This window comes from Schistocerca gregaria, chromosome 5 (assembly GCF_023897955.1).
Source record: "Schistocerca gregaria isolate iqSchGreg1 chromosome 5, iqSchGreg1.2, whole genome shotgun sequence".
Lineage (NCBI taxonomy): Eukaryota > Metazoa > Arthropoda > Insecta > Orthoptera > Acrididae > Schistocerca > Schistocerca gregaria.
In genome coordinates this window covers 243,614,600-243,638,635 of record NC_064924.1, presented here as the reverse complement: position 1 = coordinate 243,638,635, position 24,036 = coordinate 243,614,600, and the positions used below count along the sequence as shown (strand labels likewise).

General features: G+C 39.2%; 1 protein-coding gene across 2 annotated transcripts in view; it reads right to left on the bottom strand.

Annotated features, from left to right (window-relative positions):
• Positions 1-23,190, bottom strand: part of LOC126272959 (protein Mo25) — a 39,031-nt gene extending 15,841 nt beyond the window's left edge. Inside the window, exons 1-6 of one of the 2 annotated variants that reach the window (XM_049976276.1) lie at positions 22,441-23,190; positions 22,041-22,207; positions 19,656-19,823; positions 19,459-19,577; positions 11,266-11,434; positions 10,821-10,985 (exon numbers count right to left, since the gene is read on the bottom strand). In XM_049976276.1, coding sequence (XP_049832233.1) covers positions 10,821-10,985; positions 11,266-11,434; positions 19,459-19,577; positions 19,656-19,823; positions 22,041-22,142 — 723 coding nt within the window. In that variant the 5' untranslated portion in view covers positions 22,143-22,207; positions 22,441-23,190. The remainder of the gene's footprint in view (positions 1-10,820; positions 10,986-11,265; positions 11,435-19,458; positions 19,578-19,655; positions 19,824-22,040; positions 22,208-22,440) is intronic. The other variant, XM_049976277.1, reaches the window with a different exon arrangement.
• Positions 23,191-24,036: the final 846 nt, after the last annotated feature.

Here is a 24,036-nt window from a genome sequence, read left to right as displayed (position 1 = left end):
TTGACCAACTTGAACAAGGATCAGAACAAACAAACAGGAAACAGCAAAGTGCACTGTTTTTCTGTGAGCAGTAGAGTAGTTTCCAAGAGGCATAATGAAGTGGTTGAGATTTTCACAGCTTGGATCAGGAAACTGAATGTACTGTACATATGTGTGAGTTAACACAGAGTGAACAAAACATTGTAACAGAAAGCCAAGCAACATGAGCTTAATGCCTTTCTGAGAAGTCTGTCACCACAGATGACTGGCAAGGTGCCTACTGGGGCACCGAAGGATCTCCATGCAGTAGTTAGACTGGCTCTGAAGTATGAGGAGATTGATGTGTCCACAGGTATAAGGGATCAAAGAAACATGTTTGCAGTGAATATAAAATGTTTTAATGGCACGGCACACATACAGAGGCAGTGCTAGCAGCCACAGAGAGTTAACAGGGATGGTGCGGACTGCAGATGCTTTAATCTGATGAAATTAAAATATGGGCAGTACAAATCAGTGGCAGAAATACAGGGGTATTGGGAGGTAGTCTGAATGGAAAGACATACCCTTTAAGCTCGAGAGGGAACCCCAGAGCTGCCAGAAAGAGTTCCCAGTAAAGATAAATACAGTAAAAACAAGAGCACAGGTAGAACATGCCATAGCGAGTGTAATAGATGGTAGGGAATAAAGTTCTGTTAGATACAGGAACATATATGTTGGTGGCCTCAACAGGAAGTTACTACGTGGGACAAAACCTGTCACATTACAGTTTGTGTGGGGTAGGGGGATAGTGATATACGACCTCTAGGTTCACTAGTGATGAACCAAATTTAAGCATTGTGCAGAAGTGGTGCCTCATGTCAGCAATGGCTACAGCATGATCCTACAATGTATACTTGAGCTTAGTGGGAAGACATTCCGGCAAGGGGAAGTTGTTAATGTAAGTCAGTTGCAAGGAGCGTCTAGCATACAGGACAAACTAGTTAGGCCATGAAGAAGAACATTAAGTCTTAATTCAAATGATTGTGTATCATGTGGCATGAGAAAGTTGTTATGGGTGAAAGTGGAGCTTGACTTACCTAGTGATGTGTGTAGTGGAACTGCTGGAGGGCAGTAAGTTACTGAAGGCGGCGTGGTGTTTGGTGGGAAGTACTACTGTACACATACAAGAGAGGGACAGAAGCAAAGTAGAACCAATCAATGTGGATAATTATGGTGTCTATGAGGGAAAGTTGAAGGGAACATTGGTGGCTACACTGGATATTCCAGATGAGGAAGATCACAACTCGGAGGGTTACACTGTAAGATAGGATACAATATTGTTAGGACTGAATTTTGTGAGAAATTTAAGCATTTAAATGCGACAGTAATGACACAGATGGAGGACCTATGGTGCAGTTATACAATACGTTTTTTCTGTAAGGGCCATTGCCTGCTACGTTAGTAACACAACATAGGATTCCAAAGTGGGAACAAAGCACTGGTGTACTGAAGACTGTACAGAATATCACAGTCACTACAGCCAGTTTTGGAGGAATTTATAAATAACCACTTGGCTGATGGGATAATAGAAGAGAGTCGTAGCCCCTGGGCTGCAGGCATTGTGACTGTACCCAAGAGCCTGCTCCCTCCCCCCCTTTTTTTTACGATTCATGCCATTTGAATATTAAGACTATGACAGATGTCTACACAATTCCAAACATCACAAAGACCATAAATAACTTAGTGCAAAGCCAATACTTTGCAACAATGGACTTAAGGAGGGGATACCATCAATCAGAACTTGCTCTGGAGGATATGTCAAAATAGTGTTTCCCCACAGAACACTATCAATATAGAAATATTACCTTTTGTATTAAAAGAATGCACTGGCAACATTCCAATGATTACTGGATGGAGTGCTGCAAGGATTAAAGCCATGTCATCGTCTGGTACATCTTGATGAAACAACTGTCTTTTTCAAGTAATATGCAGGAGCAAAGGCAACAACTGAGGGAAGTGTTCAAAAGGTTAACAGCATCTCATTTGCAACTAAGTACTGAGAAATGTCACTTTGTGCTAGAAGAATGATTTAGGGCATGTGATTAATAATGATGGTTGAAGAACTGAACCTAGGTTAGTGCAAGATTTTGGTGCCAGGAACAACCAAGGAGTTAGTCTTTTCTGGGTCTTGCAAATTATTCTAGGAAGTTCATAAAAAGAATTGTGGATATTGCAAGGCTGCTGGAGAAGGATAATCACCTTGTGTGGCCAAAGGACTGTCATGGAGTGTTTGTGCAATTAAAAAGGTGTTAACACAGAGTCCGGGCTGGTGTTTTCAGATTTTCAAAAGTTGTTTATGTTGTCATGTGATGCACTGAATCATGATCTTGGATGGATGTTAAGCCAAAAGGTTGAACGTCAGGAATATATTACTGCCACTGCATTAAGACAGTTGAAGCCATTGCATCAAGACAGCTGAATTTGTGGAGAGGAATTACACTACAATGGGGAGAGAAATGATTAACTTGAATACAGGGTAAATACTTCAGGTGTTACCTACATGGAAGGAAGTTCAAGGAAGTAGTGGGTCATGCTGCTTTGAAGTGGTTACTAGGTTGGATGTCCTATCTAGTAAACAGATGAGATATACAATAAAACTCAGTCAATTTGAGTATGAAGTGATCCACAAACCAGGCAAGAAGCATAGAAATGCTGGTGAATTAAGGAGAATAGCAGCTGTTGCTCAAGCACTAGCTCATGACCTTTGAGAATGGGTGACTGCACAGAGTGCTGATCAAGAGTGTAGACAATATGGCAAAACAGCAGTTTAGTGTGCATGATGGATTATGTAATGAAATTATATTAGGACCACAGTTGGTGGTGCCATTTATGTTGAAGCAAGTAGTATCATATTAAACACATGATCACCACCTATTGCTGGGCCATGGGGAATGGGAATTGTGTGGATTGTGCACAACAGGCAGTTGTGAATCTGAAGCAGCTACTATACACAGACTTCCAGAAGAAACAGAATGGTTTAGTTTCATTGGCATGGATGTGCCAAGCTCATTCAGCTGAAAGCCAGCAGATATTGTTTTGTGCTGACCATAACAGGCCATTTTTCTCGTTACATCGACATGGTGCTGATGCCGAACCAACAGGCAGGCAGTCACAGTCATGGTAACATTGGTTAGTAGGAAAATATTGAAGTTTGGGGTGCCGGGGACAATAAATAAAGACCAAGACACGAACTTCATGTCAGACCCAATGAAAGAGTTGTGTTAGTTATTAAAAGGAAAAAAGTTTAGGGCTAGTGCACTTCATCCACACACTAACAGAAGGACAGAACGAGTTCATCGGACAATTGGACATACGTTGCATTGTAAATGAATGCACAGCATTCTGATTTGGACACATATCTATCCTTTCTATAGACTGCATACAACTCCGAAGTAAACACTAACATAGGATTGTCACCATTTGAGATGGTGTATAGAAGAAGGTGCTGTTGCCATTCAACATGATTAGCCAGGATGGAAGCAGGAAAGGAGAGTCAGTCAAAGAACTTGCAAGGGTGGTAAGGGAAGTGTGGAGAAAGGTTTAGTTAGCAAATACTAAGGAAACAGATAAGCAGGAAAAGGCAATGAAGCGAGTGCGATCATAATCTCATAATAAGGTTGCCAGTGGGTTACGTTGAGCCAATATACTCCAAAGGGAAAAATGAAGAACTTTGTATCATGGTACCAAAGCCAATGACAAGTAACTTAAACCACCATCAACAAATGCTAAGCTCCAGCAGCCAAAGAGGTCAACAAGTGTGCATGTAGGGTATTTATAACCATTAATGGTTCACCAGAGGCAATTCCACAAGAGGTATTAGTGGGAGCGAAGAAAGAGGCTAGTTTTAGCACTGCTGTATCTCTCTGCCGAGGGCACAGGGGGTGCTACAGGATCACCACCTGGATGAAGAATTTCTCTTTTCCAGGCAATCAGACATGGTGTTATCCAGTCACAAATGGTCATTAGGTTTAATGTTTAATGTGTGGGAGTTGCAGAAAGAAATTAGGAGACTAGAGTTGGTGTTTTCTGGGCTACGAGAGTTAGCAGTTAGTAGGGGGACACTGAGGGAGGTCTTAAAAATGAGCACACGAAATTGCTTGGGTAATATGAGCAACTAAAGGAGCACATGCTGGAGGTGATTGGAGTGGTACTGCAGGAGTCCACAAGAATGGAAAGTTGATTGATAGACACTGGAAGTAGAGTACTGAAAACCACCTTTGGGATAGTTCATGCAAGAGATGTAAGCAAATTAAATGAGACAGCAGAGGCTGCAAGGGGGTTAGCAGAGGCAAATGAAATAACTACGGGCTGGTATTCCACACAGGGCGCAAAATTTGAGAGTGGCATATTAAATGACACACACGTGCTTTGATGGCTTATTAAGGAAGCTGTGGTTTACATCCGAGCCATGACTAGCACTTTAAACTGAGATTTGGAAGCAACACAAATACAAGTGCTATTCTAATCACCAGGGGATACTTGTTTGACTGATGGGGCTGCTAAGTGCTATACCACATACTGCATTCCCCTGACTTAAGCCCTTGTGAGTTCAACTCAGTTTCTAAACTGAAGGAAACGCTTCATGGAATTCGCTTCAGAACTGCTACAAATTCGTCGGGCAATAGACCGCGCTGCTTGAACTGTCAACACAACTGGCACTGCTAAGAGTATCGTGCGACTTCCACATTGCTGGCAACGGGTTATACACAATGCTGGTGACTACTTTGAAGGTCAGTAAAACTTTGAAACACGTGTATTTTGTACGAGCTGTAAATAAAGTGTTGCCACTATTAAAGTTCCATCTCTCATATTTGAAATGGCAAACAATGCAAATACCTGATTTGAGGGTAATTCAAGTCCCCATACACTGGATCCCCTGAGTGGGAGATGATAAATTTTTGAAGGTGCTTGTTAACACACTTGCACAATAAGAATAGCCAGTTTAGTATGAGGTGCTTGTTTTATGGAGTACAGATATAACTAATCGCAGTAGAGAACCGGGTCACACAAAGACTGGGTAGGCCGGGTCTTCTCCATGGAGAGGGGCAGTGTTTTGCTACAACCCAGTCTTGGAGCAAAAGTGTTCAGTAAAAGTAATAAGTAGTAGTGAGAAAGCTGCCGTACAATGTTGAGTTAGCAGATGCAAGTCGGTAACCACCATGCAAAGGACTATGAGGCATGGACAGTCATGCACAGCAGTAAACTGCACCACACAGTGATATCATCACAGCAGGGAAACGTGACTGGGTGTCAGGTTTTAGTGAAACAAATGTGCACCAGATGCATATAAATAAGTCTAGATTTTGAGGCAGGAGTCACTTCTTGTCACCAAAAATCAGTTGCACTATAGGGATGCCAGAGCTAAACCTGCTACCAGCACTACATTCTTAATGGGACTCTGTGCCATAGCTCTGCCGACCTGTGATCCATACCTTCTGTCACCAACATTGTGTTCCTAGTGGGACTTGGCGCCACAGTAACAGCTGTCACCAGATTCCTTCCAGTATATTCCAACACAGCCATCATCACGCAAGCCACAGTGACGTAAGCACTAGAAGACGCCAAGAAAGCGGCATGTGACTGACAACAATGGCTGTGACCTCCAACAGCGGCCAACCTACCACAGGCCTTCCATGAGCATCTTGGTGAGCCAGGTCAGCAGCCAGGGTGGAAGCCGCTGCTCATAAGTCAGCACCAGCCAGAGACAAGTGTGTGCGCCTTGCTACGTCACATACGGGAGTTAGTAAAAGTCTTTCTTAACTGTCAACAATGTTTACACTGGGCCGACCACTCACCCTATGACCCCTTCAAAGGAGAAAGGCTGCTGATTCTTTCAAAATCAAACTAAGGAACACTGATGGAAGAAACCTACGCTCTCAAAACTTATACAATGCAGACAAAACTGACCTCAATTGGAAAGCTTTGTAAGAAAAACTTGGTTCATGTCATGAATTACCAGCAACTGGTCCTAAACCAAGCTAAGATTGTATTACTGCTTTAGCTTGCACTAGAACCACTGATTGCCTATGCTCATCATTGGTGAAAGTAAGAAACTGTGTTGTTTCAAACATGTTAATATGTATGGAATGCCTTTTGTTTACACTTCACAATTAAGCACCTGGATGGATAGAATGATTTTCATGGAATGCTTTACGGAAGCTTTGTGCCTCCTATAAAAGCTCATCAGTTAGAGAAACAAAAAGAAGAAGTTAATGAAAGTGATGTTTCTTCCACCTACCATAACCGGCTTAGTAAAGCACATGAATAAATTGATTATTGAGACTTTCAAACAGTATTACGGAAAAGAATTGATACATAAGTTAGAGAACAAAAGGGAGAAGGAAGTGTGTTAAGGAATCATAAAAATTTTGATTTTAAAGATGTATCCTACATGATTGGAGCAACAAAGGATAGCGAAAAGCAACAGAATCTGAAAAAGCCTGGAATAAACTTTTGGGTATGGCGGAAAGTTCTCAAAATCTAATTGAAAATGAACAACATGATAATGTTATGTTTTGAAATTCTCAATATGCTAAAACAATTAGTTCCATAGGCATGATGAAGATGTCTGAGAATCAACGAGTGTCAACGATAGAGATCCAAGGCACTAAAATTAACGACCTAGCGAAATTTTAAACTTTCTCACTGATAAAACTGACACTGCCAGCACCTCATCAACCAGTGGTCCAGAAAATTAAGATGAAAATATATTGGCTGTTTCTGAAGCATTTACATGTTTGGATATTGCCTTGCAAAAGTGTGAAGCTCAAGATGAAAATGACCAATATCAGATACCTCTCCTGGAAAAAAAAAAGTGCGAAACTTAGCTGCTTGTAAGCAAGTAGCCTTACTTAGCAGACAATTAACAGTTGTTTTATGGGTTAATTCTATACATACATATGTATCATACGTGCAAAATGCATGTCTATTACATATTTTTTTGTTTACTTAGCTGTACTACACACATTCCTACTGTAGCTGCCTTTGTAATAAGAGATATTCACATTATTATAAATATACATAGTTTTATCTGTAGATTAATAAATAAAAGTTGTAGTTTGAAATCTGAATAAAACGGTTTTCAAAACACCCATGTCCACCCAATTACTTTGTAAAATCTACACTCTACTCTATTGTTACTGCTATTTGTGTGGGCCGGTTCTACCGAAAACTTTGAAAGAACGTACACCACACAGTCATGAAACTGTGGATGTATATACACATGATGAAAGTGAAGTATCAGTGCAGATGCATTAGGGCATAGAAATAATTCAATGGCAACATGTGAAAATTTGTGCCGGTCTGGGACTCTAACCTGGATTTCCCTGTTTACACGAGTGGTCATCTTAACAGCATCAGCTACCCAAGTACGCTTCGCATCCAACCCAAATTCCCCACTTGTCACGTACTACTCGCATAGTGCCCCTGCCCATTTTCCTCATTGCTCACAGCATCTTAAATGATTCTCATAAGAGGTCAGACTAGGGTGCACCCACACTGAAGATGCCATGAAATGCAGTCACAGCTAAGCTATTACCGTTACACTGTGGCGTCTGTTGATTCAGACATGTCTTATATGAGAATTAAAAGGCTGGAATATTTCCCAAATAAATACATAAAGGCTCAAGACTGAGCAGAGTCTGCTAACTCACTCAAGAGGCAGCCACTCAAAGTCTTTTGGGAAGCTGCCACCCCTCTAAACTTATCTTTAATGTGCTCCATTTATTTTAGGCTTGGTCATTAGAAATGTCTTGGCATTGCTCTAGTATAAGTAATTTACTGTGGGGGGAAGGGTTCTCAATGTTGATGCTATTGTCCCTCCTACTATGGTGTAGTCGTGAGAGCATTTTTGTGTTGTACCTGCGAGACTATCAGAGACTGCCCGAGTCGTGACACTGATGGCTATGTTATATGTCAAACACTTCATGGCAGGCTGCCTGCTTTGACAGTTTTCTCTATGGCCACCACACTGCCACGAAAATGGCCAACTAGCCACCTGCTACCGCGAGCATTGCAAGCACGCGCTACTCTATGTCATGCATGTTAAGTTTACAGCATAGATACCAGAAGTGCAATCACTGCAATTGTGCAGGTACATGACCACCCGCTCTAATGGTTTGGTTTCAGGCATGACAAATAGTTTGCCTAGAATTGGATGTAGTGATAGTCATTCCTGGGCATATATCCAAATACCAAACTGGGTACCATTCCTTGAACAATTTGCATTTCACATAAATCTGGAAAAGAATGGAGGTTAAACTTGGGCAGGGACCAAAGAAAGGTAGGAAGTATTGTAAGTAGGTCACAAGAGTAAGTCCAGACAAGCTCTAGGTTGAAAGCATGTTTTCATAATGAGTGTGGTGGAAATATAACAGGAGGATGTGGGTATTTCTGTACAGAAAACTAATGCTGCAATGGCTCAGAGCCCTGTGCTTGCCACACATATGCTCATTCATGGAAGGGCCGTGGGCCATAGTGGTGGGAGTATGGATGGTTGGTTGATTTGGAGAGGGGACTAAACAACAAGGTAATTGGACCCTCGGGATAGAGGTGTGTGTACACTATTCAGATGCACTGTGTTTTAATAACTTCACAGAAACTTCATATCTGAACTTCAATGATGAATAATTGAACAACATTTAACAACACAGTAATTTCTGGGAAATACGACTAAAATACTGAACACATGAAATATATTTTAATAAAATTTTAGTGCCTCTGATAAGGCTGCCTGCAAAGGCAGGAGAAGCATTGTAATTTTGTCACAAACAATGTGGTCACACACCCAGCAGAATCTTATGGAAATGGACTCCTGCTGTGAAAGCCTATGCACTTATATCAACAAACAAGGTGTTTAAAAAAATTCATCCAATTTCACAAGACTATCTTTTACATGAACAAAGTCATCAACTTGGTGTAAATTTTAACTTCCACATCAAAACAAAGTTTACCTTGGCACCAAATGTATATTGGCAATAGGGATCTCCAGGAAACACTCACTTATCGACCATTGTTCATGTGTCGAGAAGGCGATGGCACAACAAAAGGCATTTACTGTTCTCCCTTTCAACAGGTGGAATTCATTTACAATGGTACAGGGTAATTTTTGTCCTGGGTATGGCATTGCACCTCCCTTTAGCTTGTAGCATTTGATTGTGGTATCAGCAAATTCTAGGCACTGATGCCTATGTAAGAGGAAATCCACAGGTTACACCCCACCCCCCCCCCCCCCCCCCCCCCCCCGTGTCCATTCAAGATGTAGAGTGCCTTCAACAATATTCTCCACACAGTCCACAAAAGTATACTCAAAGAGCCACACAAGCACTTACCACTCCTTATGTGTCAACTTCAGCATATTTTTCGGCAATGCTTGTGTTTCAAATGGAAAGGATTCATTTATTAAAGCCCTTCATGATGTTGAAAACCAAGGATACATAGTTTTCAGTGAATTCATTTTGGCCATGGAGATGGAAGAGAATTTCAACTCTTGTCTAGTGTTCAGTAAGAGCACTACAGTCTACTTAAGTGGAAATTTTACAATCACAACATACGAATATGGGCAACAAAGCAGCCACAAGTACAAAATATATTCTTGAAAGCTTCATGTGCTTTGTATTGTTTTCCATGAGAAGATTTACTGCTTATTTGTTTTTGTATTGTGTACCTCGACCTGTAAAAGATCTGGCTTTTCCCAAAATTTGAGAAAATGCCATAATATTTCATGTTTTTATAGGACAGAGCACCACTGTGTGGGCGTTTCCATGTAAGAGTATTTCTCAACAATAAGCTCCATCAATGATGGATTGGCAATAAGGTCATATAGATGTCATTGCATCGTTGGCTGTCAAAGTCACCTTACCTCAGGTCTTTTTTTTTGTGAGAATTTGTGAAAGACTGCAGGTAAGTGCGACCCCTTCCAACAAGTCTGGCTATATTGTCAGGACACACAGCATCAGCTGCAAACACAGTAACCCAGACATGCTCACAAAAGTCACTGATGAGTTTGGCTATTGAAATGGATTCACAGTTGTGAATATGAGCCACCTCCAGTTGTACAATGGAATGGTAAAAAGTACCCCAAGATTATACGTGTGTGGATAAACCCTTGTAAAATCAGATGGTTCATTTGGAAATAAAAATGTAGTTCTATGTGTACATCACTATTTTTACTATTTTGGTTCACATAAAGGGTACAGGCATGCGAAACTGCACAAATCTTCTTGAAACATCCTGTATATATGACAAATGTGACTTTCCTAGTCACAAATGCCATGGCACTGTTTCTTCAACAAACTGTGCTTCTGTAGCCTTTACATAATTAATGTTCAAGCATTGCTTGTGCACATATGTATCATTTTATAGATACATAACCTTAATGAATTATGGAACAGATACTGCTCTGTAAATCATTTTCATTCCATTTTAGCTGTCCACATTGGAATATGTCCCTTTTTCATTGTTAGAGAAAAAGGAAAGTTTTTAATTTTGGGTGGGAGGGGGGAGGACGGGTGAAGGTTGGGTACAGATCGATAAAAATATTGGACTAAAAGGGATCCATCTGTTACAAAGTGGAAATGAAAGAGAGAGAAAGGTAAATGTATCAGAGAGAATAGGTGCTTCATTTACAATGAAATATGACAGAATTTTGTATGAAAAGGAAAGTACTGACCAACCTATCTGAGATTTTTACAATCTCCTGAAATGAATTGTCTTATTTATAATTTGTATACTTTTACACAAGTAGTACAAGTTCTTTTCTTACATTAATACAGTATTCATAATGCACAAAGGATGATACTTACTGTGAAATTATGTCTGTCCAGCAGAAGTTCACCAAGCAATTTCAAACTCTGTCGACGTGTTACATAGTTTTCAGAGTTCAGAAGTCTCTGATAGTGGGAAAAGACTTTATCATAATTCAACTCCAGGAACTCTGCACAAAGCAGCTTGTGGCGTGTAAGGAGTTCCTAAAGGCACCCATTATATAGCATTAGCTTCCATTCTTTAAAACAATATATCATGAATTAACACTATAAAAACACTGTCTGTAATTAAAGTTAATTAAGTCCCAAATATTCATATGCCAACACAACATTTTTTTGTACCTTGTGTCTAAACTTTCATGCAACTCTCAATTATACCTGATAAAATTCCATGAGAATGGAAAAAAAAATTCATTCAACCCCAAACAACTTAACGTTGTATCAGACACAGTTGCTCATGTTTTACTTTCACATGTTTACTTACTTTGAATGTCGAAAAGGCATCTGAAGCTATATCAAATGTTGAAACTTCAACATATCGAAAAAAGTTAAAAAATTCATCTGAATAAAGCATTATTTTTGCTAGTGCTTCATATCGTGCACATTCCCTTAACATTGTTCCACAATTAAGTGCAATTTCTTGATGCTCATACCTGAAATAAAATTGACATTACTGAAATTGCTTATAGCTACAAATTTTTCTTTATAATACTTTCTGGAAAATCTTTGCTGCAGAGCTGCAAACAGCTTTAAATTTACTAACAAATTTCATAATATATCATTCTGGGAAATTCTGCAAATTCTTTTGTGCACATACCTTATTAATCACAGTAAAGAATATACATTACTACCGTATTATATCCTTTATGTAATACACTAGTACTTTCAGAATGTTATGTCAACCCCCCATTCCATCTCTTAGTAATTCCACAAACAGCAATAATTTTAGTTTGCAGTCAACCTACATTCATCAAAACATTAACTTCCTTGCAAGTCCCATCTGTGTTTTAATTGTCTTCAATGTTTGAAATTGACCCAGACGTCTTACTTAAAGTAAGAATTTTAAAACCATCTTGCTGTTTCAGACCCATCAACTTCTTTCGCATTACAAAGAATTACAGCTCTTCTCATATATGAACATGGACTTCATCAACAAACTTCTCTGATAAAGATAAGATTTTCTGGACTCATGTCAACAAATAAACATAACAAACAGTGTATCAAACACCAGTCACACTCAGTGTCATCCTGTTCAGACCCCATGGAACTCTGCATTCATTTCTTGCTTAAATGTTTACATCCTTTTAACTGTTTCCCACTACAAAAGTTGTCCAATGCATCACATAACTGGTAAGACCTGTTTCAATGGCTCGACTTCAAACTGTAAGATAAACCACGTCACGCTAGATGTGCTAGCACAGCTCAGTTTTTCCATGCCTGCAAGATATGAACTGACGGGGATGGACTATTTTCACAGTGGATATGAGTTAGATGGGTGTGTTATTCATATTTTCCTCCCAATGAAGGTACTGTAGGTCTGCTTGTGTGTAATTTCTGTAGAGAAGAGGCTGACTCCTGGTATACTTTTTTTCAACTTTCTTCCCTTGATCAGGAAAACTCTTTGTCAATTCTTCGGCTGTTCTCCGTCCCCCTTTCCACCAACAATGAGCTTTTCAGTTTTCACCACTAATATAATATTATTCATGAAACTAATAGCATACTGAGCTTCCTTTTTTACTACTACTACTACTACAGTGCTTAATCCTCAAAGAAGGCTTCTCGCTTGATGCACAGATGGTGAATTTGTAACCATTTTTTCTGAAGCATTGTGAAATCAGTTTTTCATTTTGGGATGAATTGCTTTGCCACATTTGAACAGCCAGTCAGACCCTATGTTCAGCTCATGCAGTGCAGACACTAGACCAGCTGCAATAACTAGACAGTTTACAGTACATGGTAAAAATAAAGGTGTATTCCATGCAGCAAAGAGCCAAAGTCTTATTTGACAAGGCGACCAGGTCTCTCAGACTTTGGCTGATCAGGCATCCTGCTCTTTTGGTGCCCGAAAAGGGGAAAATGGCCAATATACCGGTACCTACAACTTACAGCAAATCAATTTTAGGTAAGGAAAGAGATGTTAAAACTATTTACTACTAATTTCATCAATTTGCAAAAAAGATATAGAAGCCTACATGTCATCATTCCTACTGTGACAGCAAGAATACAATTGAGTCATAAAAATCATTCTGTATCACTGCTGTGATGAGAAAATTGTACTTACGCAAATGAATAACTTTAGTACACTGTCCATTCCTATGTTCCCTGCTGCTAAGTCGAGTGCACAAGGCATACTGATGAACTTCACATCACAGTAGTGATGAAAGGGCTGCTCAACTAATTTCATGTTTTCTTATGAGGATGACAACCGATCTAACCTGGTTGCAAATACAGATTTTTCAAAACATCTTGCAGTAAGTGAAAAAATGCTCTTTGTTTTAAATCCATGGGGATACTGTTGGAAACCAAACATGCTGACCACACACACTTGATGAAAAGTCGAGTTGTGAAACTTGCTTTTCACCTTAGTTAAAATATTTTCCACGAGTGCAGCTCCACCAATCAGGCAGAACAGCTTTTTTTGGTTAAGTTTTGGACAATTACCTGCTTACTTCTACAATTAAGCCATTTTGTGTTTCCTTAATGTTGCCAACTTCACAAAAAAATCACTGCTGCAAAATCCCTGATGGTGTGGGAAACCCTGGGTTTGAACACAGCATCACTGCAGGTGTGTATTCCTCTCCACAGATTTATTATGATAGAAAATGTGTGTGCACCACTGATTTGTCTGCAATTATATATTCTCAGATGCATAGGCTGATTCTTCATTTGTGTGATCAGAGGCTGATATTACACAAAGCATGTTCAGTAGGAAGGTTACGTAGTGCACTACCCCAGCCCTTATTGTTTTCATTTGTGACTACCACATCCAAATTCAGATTCTCAAGTACATATCTATTGATACTGCTTTATTGTTTACTTTCATCCTGTGGACCCTTGAAAGCCTCAGGTGCAAGATCTGTCCAAAACATGCACCCTGGACATCCTAGTCCAGTAGTCTCATGGGCTTAATTTACCAAATGCAGTATCACCTGTTAGAACAGTCATATCATACATCAACACCCTTGAATTTCTGCATGCCATTTTATATGGACAGGATCACCAATTGCCAGTCCACCTGAATGAATGGTCACTGTCGAACTATATTCAAGAGCAAAGTTGTTCATCCGCATGAATGGCCACTGCCAAACAGCCAAGAGCAAATTTGTCCACCCTGTGGTACAATATGCTGCTGAACACAACACTATTTCAATGGCTGCTTCACAATCCATGTCATCTGAATCCTCCACCATATCACCAGCTTCTCTGAATTACAAAGAGGGCAATTTTCTTGCAACACATACTTCAGACCCATAACCCTCCTGGGTTCCATCTCCTCTAGACTGTCCCACCACCATAACTTCTTTCATTTTGCCCTATCGTCCTCCTCTCAGCTGCCTCCCTCTGGCTAGTTCTAGCTCCCAATTCACTCCTACATGCCACCGTGTGTGGCACACCACTTCCCTCACCTGTGGGCAGAACAAGCTCACCAGTATCACATTCCTATCTTTTGCACCTGCTGCTTCTTCCCCCTGCAGTCAGCTACACTTCCCACCCCTCCTTCCCACTCCCACTCACTTCAGCCAATATACAATGCTTGCACAAAGCAGTAAGCTAGCACAAATTAGCCATACACTTGTGCAATCTTCTGAAATTATTTCATGGAGAATTACATTATGCTCCCTATTTTCAATAGGGAGACACCTGAAATACTCTACTCCACATAGCATACAATGGTTTTCTGAAAATAGATGTGTATGGTTCATGCTGAGCTATCACCAGATGAATGTCACTACAGTAAGATATATCTAATTTCTTCACCCTCCACAACCACCTTCAACTCCAAGTTCTTGAATGGTATGTGTTACTGATGTTTCACGGATTATTAATTACCCTAGCACCCTATCCAGATTCTTTAAAGTTCTTTTCCTCAATGCCTTTCTTTGCTGGGGGAGAGTGCAAACAGGGGGAGCGGGGGGGGGGGGGGGGGGGGGCGTGAAGGATGTTCTGATTAACAAACCAACTGTTCATCTGTTCCAGCAGATGGCTACCTGAATCTATTTAATGGTAAGTTATCTACCTATATAGCTGCCACAACATACAAGAACATTTTTTCTGTGTGTGGTAAACATAACTTCTAGCAACTTTATACTATCAAGACACTATGCTGTAATACATTTACTCTGCAATTGATGTGTTTTGTTTGCAATTCTGACAAGTTTTCCAAAAGTTTGCATCACAAAATTCATACGAGTGTGTGTGTGTGTGTGTGTGTGTGTGTGTGTGTGTGTGTGTGTGCGCGCGCGCGCACAGCTTTTACAAATGTTTACTTTGGTCATGCAAAGTAATGCAAAACGAAACACAGTTAGCAGCAAAGTATAGACTGCACAACAGTACTTAAAATATGAATATTAGATTCCAATTTTTAAAGTCCACAACTACTTGAATCGCAATTAAAGTAAAAGTCACCTGTATACAGGCACAAAGTCTGTTAATTTTATAATTACAGCAGTATTAAAACAGCATGCATTATGACACTTAATTCTAGTCTATGATAATAAACTGTCCCTAAACTTAACATGGCAAATTGTTTTCCACATCTACACTGTACATATCCTCATTGTCAGCAAAGCAAGGAAACTGAATTTATTACCCAAAGTGTTGGAGTTATTATAAGATCATTTGACATTCTTGTGAAAAACAACAAATTTTGCTCTATAACAGTTCAATAATCTCACATATACACTTCGAGGCATATACCAAAAATTGCCCTAACATGTAAATACACTGCACTGCCTATGGTTTAGCTGAACACATATTTTAAAATTACACTAGCGCCAAGCATGTTGTCTGAATGATAAAGCAATCTCGATGCCCAAGTATTGAGGGAGAATATTAGGGCTATTCATAAATTGACCTCTGCTTGGCTATTAAAAAAAATAAATGATTCTTTTTCTTCTATGTATAATCTGTACTTACTTGTTGACATATCTCCACAGTCACCACCCAAAGTTGCACATCTGTCATACTGGGTCACCAGCTTCTTTATCCCTTCATCAAAAAATGGTGCTACCTAGTGCTTCTGTCAATTGTTGACAGCATCCTTTAGGTCACTGCCTGCCTGCCTGCCCACCCGCACGCCCACCCTTCATCTTCAAGATGATTAAAGTCATCTGATGCCATGTTGGGAGTATAAGGAGAATTATGAAAAATTTGCTAGTCGAAAAGTTTGAGATTTTCCTTTGTTCAATTCGTAGTAAGGGGTCACACATTGTCATGAAGGAGAATGATTGCTTTGCTAATCATCTCTTGTCTTTCTTTTTTATTTATTTTGGATTTTCATACAAGTTGCAAAATGAAACTGTTCTGTCACTGTATTCTCCAGCATTACTCTCGTAAAATGTGTTCAAAACTCTTAACAACATCTCCTTTAATTTTTTGCACTTATTTGGGAGAATCAGTTTCCTTCTCCTGTTTGGTCTTTTCCTTAGTTTCAAAATTCACATACTGTACTCACTTTGTCTCCAGTTGCAATCATGTTCAGAAATTCCTTGCTCTCTACTTAGTGCTGAAGGACTGTCAAGGTTGAACCCATTCTTTCACTTTTGTGAGCATATTCTACATTTTGGTACCATCAGGCATAAAAACTAATAGCAAGCAAATCTCTCTGACAATGTTAAAAACTACTGTCACTGAAATCTGAGGCACACCTTTGGAAAATTCGGAAACTTAACTGACATCTCACATGCACAATTTCACCAATATGCTGCAACAGTTCATCAGCAACATACAAAGAACTGACAGAAAATTCAGTTATTGTTCTGAGTATCTTCCTCTACCACTTCCAATATACACACCTCAACAACTAGTTTCAAAATTTTCTGGAACTCCCACCCAACGCCATCACTCATAACCCCCGTAATACCTTCACTCCTTTCCTCATCCCCATACATGACAATTTATGATGAATCTTGACAGCATTAACTATTCCTGATTGCAGGAAGCAAATGACAGAATGTACCTTGCAACAGATGAGACACACAATAACACCACCTACTCCAGTCACTTGCTGTTAACATATTGATGAATGTAACAGAGGGCTGGTTGATGCAACACGACCTTCAAAGCCTCCTTTTCTAAGCACTCAAGCTCGATGAAGTACCCATTTAAATTTATCAGCCATGAGCAACAAATATGCATGGGTGGACACACACACACACACACACACACACACACACACACACACACACACACACACACACACACACACCGGGAGCTAAAGAGAGGCCTTTCGTGTGTGCATTGGGCAGTGACTGTGCTGCTGGATGCTCCTGCCATTAAAAAGTAAATTAAATCTCTGCAGTGCACTGAATCTGATCCTGTTTTAATGTAATGGCTGCCAATGCTGGATTTCAGACAGGGCTCAGTTGAAAACTAGCATTCCCGCTGATGAGACTCTCTGCCGTATGGATATGCATGGTCTACTTAAAAGCACAATACCATAACAATGAGACTGAAGATAAATCGCCAGTCTTCCTGTAAAACATGTGAAGCCGTATGTCAGCAATTTATCTTGTTGACCCATGCATGTATCACAATGGTACTCCATAGAGTGTTCTTGCGCAGTTCGACATGTTTGCCCTGTATAAGAATTCCCATATTGGCATAAGATCTTACATACATCACGTTTTCTAAAGCCCAGATCATCTTTGATAAAACGTAACAAATTCCTGAATTTTGCTGGTGGATGACAAAAACGTCTCATGAGAATTCTTTCTACTCAAACACATGCTGCCAAAATATAGCAAGAAGGCCACTGCTTACTTATTTCTTGGCTAAAAATCTTACTTCCCAATTGGAACCTCTAATCACAGGCAAATGCAACCATCATACCTGCAATTCAGAGGTCTTTACAGGATGATGAAGAGGCAAACTGCACCGGTCAGATCCTGTGGCTAGTTTTAGTGTTGTACCTTTGTGTGGCACCGTCTGCTTCTGGCAGTATATAGGTGATCCATTTGTTGTGTAACCTCACAGAATACAGCTCTTAACTATGTTTGTCCAGTATCTGAACTCGCTCCATCTGAATACTCAGTTCACCATGGAAGTGGAAAAAGATAGCATCTTACCATTCCTGAATGTCATGGTTAGAAGAAAAGTAGACGGTGCGCTGCGACATATTGCCTACCGTAAACCGACTCTCACTGAGTTACATTGGTGGGCCGTAAGCTGCCATTACTCTGCACCCTGTGTTAAGGTGGTCTCAGATCCCCACAGTCTACCTGGTGATTCTGACCAGAGATACTCAATCCATTCCAGTGCAAGCAAGTTCAATGTAAGGATGTGAATCAAGTGCGGAGGCACCCGCTGCAATGGCCTTATGGTATTTTGGCAGCATGTCTACGAGAAAAGAAAGAATCCTCAAGAGACAAGACACCAAGTACGTTTTCCACCCACCAGCAAACTGAGGAATCTGTTGTGTTCTAATGAAGAAGGTCTTTAATTTAGAAAACATGGTATTTATGATCCCTGAGCAGATATATTTAATCATACAAAAATGTGGTAAACACCAACATCACACATGCCTGAGCAAAGCTAATAACTCAATGACAACAGAGCACTGTCTGAACACAGGAAACCACAATTTACAAGTAAACAGAAGTTTTATCCTCAGCATCATCATTGTGGGATTATGTTTTTAAGGAAATCACACACAACAGACAAACTTAACAGGGAGTTTGTTTTTAACTAATCCTTGCTTTGACTCTTGCACTGGCTGTCATTAAATTAAAACAAATGAAACATGAACCTCTGTTCATGACCAGACACGGCACATTGCAGAAATATAAATCAATCTTTAACCACAGGAGCATCACACAGCAACAGTTATTGCCCACCACACAAAAGTGGAAGGCCTCTCTCCAGCTCCTTGGAGGAAACCGCACATGTACCTTTTTCAGCCATGAACACTTCCCCACCCAAGTGTATTTCTCCTTGCTCCTGGGCTGTTAAATTTTGACAACACCGTGCAATCATCTCCAGTTGCATCTTGCAGCAGTGCTAACAGCAGCTATTACCACCTGAAAATGTTGAACAGTTGTAACAAAAAAACATTGAGGGATCCGCACAGTATTACTCAGCGGCAATCCCAAGAAGTGTATTTGCAATAGACATGTCGAGAATGCCTGAAGTCACATCTTAAATTTTCACACTGTAATTGTTTCTCCTAGTGTTTTATAATTTAAATGCTGCTTGTCGCAACTTTAACATCAGTCAGATCAAAAGCACGCCATAACATGTAGAATACATGTAGGACTAAATCCAATATTTATTAGGTACAGCAACACAATTTTTTTTGGGTACAATGCATGCTTTTAAGTCATTGTGCATTGCAGCTGAACCTGTAACTGTCTGCTTCCCATGTTGAAGCTATTTGCTTGTTTCTGTGTAGACTCCAAAACACTGCACGATAAGACATCAAATGACAAACAGTAAAGAAAAGAAAAAAGTGCTGACTTACCCAGCCATAAGAGTAAAAAGTATTTCCGGCTTCGTACATATATACTCCACAGTAGGTGACCTAGTTCCAATCTGTCGACGTAATATGTTATTGAAAACTTGAGCGACATCCTTCTTTCCCTAAAATATACACAACTTAGAATGACCACTTTCAAGTGCTACAATGACATAATTGAAGTAACAGAGTTAAGATCTTACCTCAAAGTCAATGCGATTCAAATTCTGAATCAGCAGAAGTAGTAAATTGCTGTTATAAAGTTCCTGAGCTAGTTGTGCAACAATTATATCAGTCTGTGGTTCTGCATCTGATGTCCCATACAACATATTTTTAATGAGTACCAGATTCTTGCTGACATCTTCTTGTGCCTAACAATAAGGAATGTCCAATTTTAATAATAAGAATGGAAAACAATAACTACAAGAGTGTTTTTTTACACACACACACACACACACTTGTGTTTGGTAAGTTACATCATCTTTGTTTTTAGATTATAAAAGTCATGGTAATATGTAAGAAATATAGGCTGTCATATTACCAAAAACTTCATTTAACTAGTTCTCAGTGCACATCATTTTGGAAAATATCTTCATACTGCTATGTAAGTTATTTCCTGTGTAAACTTTAGTCTTTTAAATTGTCTGGAAAGTGTTGCCTCTAGGTCTGCTTATGACCTAATAATTAGATGCTACTTTTTGCTTGTTCAATGCTACAGTTTAACATACCTAATATTTCTGATAGGGACAAGTACACAGTAAGATAGCCCAAGGTTCAACACCCGATCGATATCAAGAACAAAACACACAGATCACAAGCATTGTGTGTGCATCCGATTCTCAACAGCATCAGTAAATTCAATCTACACAGTCACTATCCAGAAATCAGCAAAAACTACCCAAGAGATTATTTACATCTTATGGTATGTGCAGTGCTTACAAGATCTGCCCAACTCCTGCACATCATCTTCAGTGCAATGACAGTGAACACTGATAAATAAAAGTGACAAGATAACACATGCACCAAAAGATAGTGGACTTGTTACAATATCTCTGAAAAGCATCATGTCAGAATGGTCATATAGAAAACACAGGAATTTTGCCTCCTATTAGTATGGAAACAATTGCACAGCTGCTGTTGAAAAAAAATGTCCGAACCCTTCAAAATAAAAGTGTTTTACACAATTAGATATCTACAGGGGAGCTACTACTAACAAAATATGTATGAATTTTCCAATGATTACTTTTAGACATACCCTAGAAAACGGAAAGTAGGCTAACTGCAACATTAGAAATACATTGCTAACTCAAGCAGCTAGAAGGCATGTTACTGCAATTACTAGCAACCAAGAAAGAAAGACATTACTCTCAGGAACAATGAAAAGAGTCTGGGCTAGACAAAATTGGTCAACCAAAAACTGCAGTGCTGGATGTCAGCTTTGACCTATGACATCAAGATTGCCAGAGTATCTGCACTATAGCGTGTTGAAGAGGAGCTTTGTAGTACATTCTGGCACTTTCCCATGTTTAATATCAATGTTTTTGGGTGGTTTTATTGCACGATTGGACTGGTGAAGTGCTATCTGTCAGATATGTTACTTGTATGCTTCATATTGGAACTGAGTGTTGGGAGCTTTGTTAGTGAGATGCTGTAGTTTCAGTAGTATTGGCTACAGACTGGTTTTTGGCTTTCAAATTGTTAATTTAGTGTGTTGTTAATTGTTGGAGATTTCGTTTTTGCATTGTATATGTTCGGATGAGGAAATTCACTAGCAACAAACAAAGGTATAGTTAAATGATCTGATGGCCAACTATTCAAGTGCCAGGTTATTCTGGAATTTATAACACTAAGCAAAGTTTTTGCATTTCAGATCAGGGATGAATATATGTGCTGTTGTCACCATTACAGCATTTGGTGATTTACTCAAAGGGGTACTGGTTCAAGACTTCTACACTGGACATTTGTGATAATGTTTTGTTTTGTGTTTGACACCTACACTGTTCATACTACTGAAGATGTACACAAGTAAGATTTGACCTAACACACACATAAGTGCCTATTTGATAGTAACATACACACATATCGGTTTGTTTAGTTATGACATTTGTCAGTCAAAGAGGAGAAATTTGCCAGAAACAAACCTCTTAGGCTCCTATTGGTGTAAACTTTATTGATAGTTAAACTTCTTACCGATGTTCGCAAATTATTAAAAAGGTATGCTCCTGAATAATGGAAACTTTTCTGTACTAAAACAAATGACAGAACTCCTTAGCTAAAATTTGGTTTTTATTAGCTACACCAAATTGACGCACAGGCAACCTATGTGCAAAACACGAAAAGCATCCTGGTTGGCACCACTTCTGATTTACATGTAAGCTGTATACTATAAGTTCAAGAGATTGTGAACATCTGATTTCAAAGAATGTAAGCTATAGACATAATGTAGAACAACACATACGCACATATTCCAGCGTATAACACTCATCTCTCTGCCATTATTAGCTTACCACATAACGAACAACTTCGTGCAAAGCAACCCACATCACTACTCAACTTACAGTTAAAACACAAATTCTACGAATACTCACCTTTTCAGCCTTTTTATCTCCTCGTTCCAGTGCATTGACGGCTTCTTTTAACGCCTTAACTACTTCTGCAGGGCTCTTCTGAGATTTACCAAACAAGGGCATTGTAAAATGTTTTGGATCCCAATATATCACACTCTAAGCCGCATGTGAAGCAGATTTCCTATAATCTGAGAGAGGAAGAGAACATTACGTCGTATCTTTTATAAGTCACAGAAGAAACATGGGGTTTTCAACGCCTCTGACAGAATGGGCTACAACCATGACATTAACTGTATCACAGACAATTAAATGCATCACAGATGATTTACATGTGAAACACGTGTTTTTGTTATTTTTTTCCAATACAATGTGGCACTGAATCACGAAATTGTTTCACCATTACTCGCTCTCTGCACTTTACCTGGAGTTTGTTCTCTTACGCTGCACACACATTTAACACTGATTGTCTTGTATAAAAACGTAATTGTCCAGACTTCACAAATATTTCAACTCAGAACATAAACTTCCTCGAAGTCAGATATAATTCCTGCGGCACTTTATGTACAATAAGTCATGCTACAAATTCAGTAACTAGCTGACAATAAAACACGAATCGTTTACCAAATGAACTGAGACATTAAATCCTTCGACCTTCGGATAGTCAGCGCCCACTTTATTGTCTATTACACAACGAAATACTATCCCACAGAAACGTAGGTACAACGTCTTGCAACTTTACGTCACGATTATCAAATTAATTCATAATAAGTGTAACATACACTTCTTTATGGCAGGAAAATTTCCGAGCTCACCTGATATATTTTACCATCTCTGGGATTCAAAGATATTATCAATAATAACACGACCAAATGACAAGTCCTGACAACGAAAGTAAGGATACAATAGCACACATTGGCGACGGAGATGTGGCAGTTTACCTATTGTAATACAGTTTCCTGTTTCATTAATGTCTCGAGCTGTATAAAAGAAACGCAGACTCTTGTCTTAAACGAGAAGTATATTTCACGAGAAATGGTGTAATTACAACAGCCTGATAATTCTGATATAAGACGGTAACTCCTTTCCATTTTTCCCGTTAACTCCTTAACGGCAAGCATGCTGAGTTAAAGTCTATTTGTTTGGATCGTATTAACTATACTACACAATTAACAGTGCTATAAATCGAAATGGATTTGCTGTAAATGAGATTGCTGTTCATAGACCTCTTTACAACAACATTTCGTCTACAAATTATAACGGGAAATCATCAAAAATAATTCATTCTATCACAATAAAAAACTAAACACGAATCATATAAAATTTACGCAGGGACTGTAATATATTTGTAGGCCTACCTATGTGAAGGAACATTTTTTTTTTTTTTTTTTTTTTTGCAGGCATTCGTGTTTCATACATTTCAGCACGTTATATAATGTGTCCATGTGTTTTCATTTATTTCAAAAGTGTATTATGGTATATCAAAGTTTCACATTCTAGTTGTATCAGTGATTATATTTCTTCAGTTATGTCCTTGTAGACTATACATATGTCGTTTTCCTTCCCATAACGTACCGAGCAAGTTTGCTAACCAAATGTTGATGCCCCGAACTCATATTCGGGAAGAGCGAGTTTCGTACCCCATCTGGCCATCTTGAGTTGGATTTTCCATAGTTTTCCCAAACTACTATGGTGAATACCGGTTTGGAGTGATTACAGTGAAGCGATCATGGCCTACTTCCTTCTCTATCCTTATATAATCCTATCCTTCTTTGTATGTTTCGTATATGTATATACTATTTCTGTAATGTGTCTGACATGTCTGATGCTGTCACGCTGAATTGCCTAAGGAGGCATAAATAAATAATAAGTAGGGGAATCCTTTTTTCACATCAATCAATAGAGCTCTAAGTCTAATTCCTACTTGTACAGTATTGTATGTTACCTACATTTTAAAAGGCTTCAAAAGTGTGACTTCACTTGGTTATATTAAACAATCTTGATTTTGAAACTTACTACA